This window comes from Drosophila subpulchrella, unplaced genomic scaffold, assembly GCF_014743375.2.
Source record: "Drosophila subpulchrella strain 33 F10 #4 breed RU33 unplaced genomic scaffold, RU_Dsub_v1.1 Primary Assembly Seq41, whole genome shotgun sequence".
Taxonomy (NCBI): Eukaryota; Metazoa; Arthropoda; class Insecta; order Diptera; family Drosophilidae; genus Drosophila; species Drosophila subpulchrella.
This window is the reverse complement of record NW_023665629.1, coordinates 900,688-906,577: the sequence shown is the minus strand read 5'-3', so window position 1 is coordinate 906,577 and position 5,890 is coordinate 900,688. Positions and strand designations below refer to the sequence as shown.

Below are 5,890 nucleotides of genomic sequence, written 5' to 3'. Positions count from 1 at the left end.
GCGGCATTAAAAGAATCGAGTACTTTATCGAGGATTTAGATTGCAAACTGATTAAGAGTTGCCATATAACTTAACCCGCTTCGAGTGTGCCGTGTAATAAGCCCGCCAGTTCAAATCCTACATTTTTTTTAGTTTTTTTCCGATTATTCCCATGGGAGCTATCCGGCTGGTTGCGATTTATAATACTACCTGCAATAGAAATAAGACATTTAGGAAAGTTTGAACCCGATAGCTATAAAACTGACAGACTAGTTTGCGTAGGAACGGACGGTCCTATACTAAATGCAAGGGTATAACAATTATTTCATTACTTCTCTGGCCGTTTCTTTGACAGTTTTATGTTAGAGTCGTCCGATTTTTATTAAATTTAATTCGAAATTCTTAAAAATACACAAATGTTATTCCCAATAGTATAAGATAATATGTCAAAAAACACCGAAGCTATGATTTGTTTCACATTATTTTCCCACCAATTTTCCGATCATTCCTATGGCAGCTATATGATATAGTCGTCCAGTTTTAATAAAATTAAATTCGAAATTCAGAACTAATTAAAATATGTTATTTCCAAGCGTAGGTTGTTATATGTTAAAAAACACCAAAGATATCACTTTTTTTTTTTAGTTTTTTTCCGACTTTTATATAAGATATAGTTGTCCGATCCGGCTGGTACCGACTTATATACTACCTGTAAAAGAAAAAAGACTTTTGGGAAAGTAATAGACCGATAGCTTTAAAACTGAGAGACTAGTTTACGTAGAATCGGACGGACAGACGGACATGGCTAGATAGACTCGTCTAGTGATGCTGATCAAGAATATATATACTTCCTTCACTGCGATGCAGACTTCTGACTGAAACCATAATACCCTCTGCAAGGGTATAAAAATTAGAGAAGTCAACTAAGCAATTACATTGTTTCCGCAAGGCTGACTTTCAGCGGCTAAATCTTTATATATCACGTTTTAATTGGTCCTAAATCTACTCATCCCAAAATATGGATGATGCTATAATATTTTCTATAGTACAGTTAATTCGTTTTTCAATTCTTGTGTTCCGTTATACTACCCGTCAGTCTCCAACAAGCCACCTTGGTTCAGTAAAAAGTTGACATACTTAAAAAATTAGAAGTCCAGACCTTATAGGAAATTCAAAGGTACCGGTTCTCAGTCTATTTATTCTAGATACTTAACTGCTCGGTCTAGTTCTATAGTGCCTAACTCTCTGTGTTACAAAAACTATTTAAGTCTTTGTTCAATTCTCAATTCTCTCAGAATCCGATAAACTTTTATAATTTTGTTAACGCTAAGCGTAAATCTACCAATTATCCTTCGTCGTTATCTTTTGAAAATATTACCGCAACAACTGATCAGGCCAGAGAGCATCCTTACAAGAGGCGCCCGAGCAGGGACATTGAGGATAACTAGAGCAACACCAAAGTGGCTTAAAGAGCCACAAAGATAAATATCTTTATCCTGTAGAATCGAACACCTGCCGAGACCCGCAAACTGCTGAAGCGAAGGACTGCGACGAGCAAAAGGAGAAGGAAAGAATAGAGAACCGATATTGAAAAGGAAAAGGATGGAGTTTCGTGTACTTCAATAAACCAAAGGAGTCCGACGGCAAGTACGAAGAAGCCGATTTGATTGAAAACCCGGGCATAGGAGTACGATGGAGCTATGCCCGCCGTAAAGATGAGCTAGCCGCTCTAGCACTCAAGTTCCGGTTCAGCGCCGACGGCACCGTAGCAGAAACGCAGAAGGGATTCGCTGCACTTGTGAGTACAGGATCGTTTCCAGAGTCGGTGTGGAAACGGCTCGCTTAGCTACAGGAGCAGTACATCTCGAGAGCTGTAAGTCTCAACCGACTGGGTGGCAAATTAGCCATAGTCAGGTTCCATGTGTCGCCATGCCTCTCCCGATAGACTGACAAGTTATCGAGGAGTCCATCCCGGCACGTCACGAGATCTCATCGCACCACCATTCGGATGCCGCGGCGTGCCGATGTCGCCAGATTCAGAAGTCCCAGTAACCGCCACTCTGCCCCGACATTTACTAGCCGAGCGGATGCACAAATGGAACCTACGATTCGATGGAACGTCTGACCCGTTGACCTAGATCGCTTGAGGAGAAAATAACAAACCAGGAGGATGTACCCCGCGGCAGACCGGGATAGGACCCAACCCTCGTCTGACGCCGAACCTCTTTCGAAATCCCGGGATACTCATTCAAGGAGGCAATGCAACTCATCGGATGATCAGGCAGCCCCTATCAAACAGCGAGCTTGTGGTAGATGCGGCGAAGTCGGTCACTTTATGCGGGGTTGTACTAATGCACGCCTGAACTTTTGTTGGGATTGCGGTCGTAGGAACATACTGACCGTCGATTGTTGTCGCCGAGACGCCCCGGGAAACGAACAACATCTTCGCCGAGATGCGGGCGCAGCGGAGATGAGCGAAGTAACAGCCCGACTCCAAGAAACCGACCGTTAAGGATAAGCAACGGCCTGATCACCGCTACCGTGCGGATCGGAGGCCGATGGGTAGACGCCACGGTGGATACGGGAGCATCGAGGAGTTTTGCGAGCGAAGGATATGCTCGCATGGTAGCAAGGCGTGAGGAGATGCAAGAGATCATCACTAAAATAGCGTTAGCTGATCGGTCAAGTCTGGCAGTGAAGAAGTTATGGCGTACTCGTGTGGAATTAGCTGGCACGCAAGTGTGGATGCCATTCTTAGTGATGCCAACCATGTTGGATCGCGTGATATTAGGTATGGATTTCTTGGCGGCGATGGGAACGCGAATACAGTGTGGAGGAGCCACCCTTAAAGTAAAATTGAGCCCGTCGGCGGAAGACCCCCGACTGCGGCCAAGTAAAATCGATCTGATGTCGTCAGAGGATACGAACCCGGAAGCACTCGAAGGATGGAGAACGACGGTTCCGGAGACACAGAAATCCGGCGACAAGGGCACTACGTGTATCATGCGTCAGATGACCACATCAGGAGTACGAAATATCGGTTACGGAGGAGACGATATCAGGAGGTGCGACGAGCCGGGAAGGGCCTTGAAGGACTTTCGGCCGGACAAAATCGTCGAACCAGAGAGCGGAGATCCAATGACGGAAGAGGATGACCTAAGACCCGACCAGCGGGAATTCATCACCCGTGAGTTAGCGTTTTTCGAGGAGCTTCAGGTGTATCACACGTGGCGGAGCATCGGATTATCATGAGAGACGATAAACCCTTGAAACAAAGGTACTACCCGAGGAATCATTGCCGAATGCAGAGCGTGATCGACACCCAAGTGGACGAATCACTTCGCGAAGACGCCATCGAACTTTCACGGAATCCGCATAGCGCGCCCATAGTGTTGGTCAAGAAGAAGACGGGTGAATGGCGCATGTGCGTTGATTACAGATAATTGAACGCTTACTCAGTGCCCGACGCGTACCCCGTCCCCAGGATCAACCACATCCTGGAAAGACTACGTCAAGCCCGATACATTTCGATGCTAGATTTAAAGCACGGTTATTGGCAGATACCCATGGCCAAGAACAGCCGCCAATTCATAGCCAATGCCCTTCGGACTTCACTCGGCTAGCGCAACTTTCCAACGCGCTTTGGATAGCGTGATTGGTGCGGACATGGAGCCGTTCACCTTCGCCTATTTGGACGATATCATCGTTATAGGCGCCACGGAGGAAAAACATTTGGCCAACCAGGCCGAAGTCTTCCGTAGGCTGCGGAGGGCGAACCTGAAGGTAAACCCAAAGAAGTGCGCGTTCTTCAGGCGGAGACTAGTTTAACTAGGCCACGTGATTAGTGCCGAAGGAGTCCAGACCGACCCCGAGAAAGTGACGGCCATTATCAACCTGAAGCCCCCTACCTGTCTGAAGGAGCTCCGGCAGTGGCTAGGCATGGCGTCTTGGTATCGCCGGTTCGTCCCGAACTTCGCGTCTGTGGTACAGCCAATGACGGCCCTGTTGAAGAAGGGTCGGAAGTGGGCATGGAGCCACGAACAGCAGATCGCGCTAGATGAGGTAAAGAGGAGTTTAACCACTGCCCCCGTGTTAGGGTGTCCCGACTTCGGCAAGACGTTTGTGTTGCAAACTGACGCTAGTGACGTGGGACTTGAAGCAGTCCTGTCGCAAGGCATCGAAGGCCAGGAGAAAGTCATCGCTTACGCCAGCCGTCGACACACGGCCACGCAAGGCAATTACACAACAACAGAGAAGGAGTGTCTGGCCATCATATGGGTCATTAGTAGAGGTGCAGAAACATCGATGGAAACATCGATGCATCGATGTTTTTCAAATTTCTAAAAACATCGATGTTTTTTTGGACCATCGATGTTTCTAGGGCCCTCACAGTTCAAAGAAGAAGAAGTACAAAAGCACGCTAAAGGTTTGTAATTTGTTACTTTTTTTCTATTTTGTTAATAATAATGTTTAATTATTTACTTGCAACTATAGGAAGTAATATCGGTGGTGTAGGCGAGACGCTGCTTAAAATTTCAGCGATGGATAAGTTCTTGAATATCAGATCGCCGTACCCGGTTGAAGTCCGGTTTCGTTGACCAACTTATGTTTGTTAACAAAAATTATCAAAGCTTTACAAAGTAATCCCCTTGAATCTAAGATGATCTCAATGGACTGAACTTTTGTTTTTATTTTTTTATTTTTATTTCTTAGCATATTACTTGAATAAATGAATTGTTTTTCTAGTCTTAATACAAATTCCATCAATATTTTTTAAATTATATTTTATAATACCATTACGGAAAACATCGATGTTTTTTGAAAAACATCGAAAAAACATCGATGTCTGCAAACATCGATGTTTCTGCACCTCTAGTCATTAGGAAAATGCGGTGTTACTTGGAAGGTTATCGGTTCGAAGTGGATACCGATCGAAAGCCCCTCTGGTCGGATAGCACGATGGGCGCTGGAGTTGCAGCAGTTCCAGTTCCACGTGCGTTACCGACGGGGCAAATTGAACTTGGTGGCGGACACGTTATCCCGACAACCCTGTGAAGTCAACAGATGGCCGAAGTGGAGACACCATGTAGATGGATCCCAGGTATGAAAGTAAAGATAAAAGAATGTCCCGAGAAGTTCTCAGAATACGTAGTGGAAAACGGACCACTCTACCGGAATCTAGGGCACAGAGCTGTTGACGAGGACTACTTCCCGTGGAAACAGTGCGTCCCTAGCCCAGGCAGAGTCCGAGTCCTACGAGAATGCCACGACGCGCCCACGGCTGGGCATCTGGGGGTCCGATAGACCGTTTCTCGACTGTCTCAGAGGTATTTCTGGCCCGGAATGTTTAGAGACGCGAAACGTTACGTCCAGCAATGCGAGTCGTGTCAGAAGCTTAAAACCACCCAGAAGAAAGTGGTGGGAAAAATGTTAGCCCGCGTAACAAACGAACCCTTCGACATATTACGCGCGGACTTTGTAGGGCCCGCTACCCCGATCGAAATACGGAAACACCATGCTCCTCGTATTTCACGACATCTTTTCCAAATGGGTGGAGATGATCCCGCTACGAAAAGCTACCCTTCAGTTCCAAAAAAAAAGTTTCACTTGTGAATCACCTTGAGAATCACGTGGGACATGTCCTCTTGCACAAGTGAAGAACAAGTGACGCTCCATGTAGAAAATGTATGGGATATCCGCATTTTCACAAGTGAAAATTCAAATGAAAATTTTTTGAAGTCCCACGGGATTTCACTTGTTCCTTATACTCATTTTTCGTATGGCCTGTCACGTGCCGGTGACACGTCCCAAGTGAATCACATGTGAAAATCAGAATTTTTCCATGAGTTTTCACTTGTGAAATCACTTGCAAGTGACACGTTCAAAGTGAAATAACTTATGAAAATAAGAA

At 45.8% G+C, this 5,890-nt stretch overlaps 1 protein-coding gene across 1 annotated transcript; it reads left to right on the top strand.

The window, feature by feature from the left end:
* The first annotated feature begins 756 nt into the window (after positions 1-756).
* On the top strand, positions 757-4,637 carry LOC119562264. Its single transcript, XM_037875440.1, has 2 exons — positions 757-4,405; positions 4,474-4,637. The coding sequence occupies exon 1, from the start codon at positions 2,602-2,604 to the stop codon at positions 3,229-3,231; it is 630 nt and encodes a 209-aa protein (XP_037731368.1). The 5' UTR covers positions 757-2,601; the 3' UTR covers positions 3,232-4,405; positions 4,474-4,637.
* Positions 4,638-5,890: the final 1,253 nt, after the last annotated feature.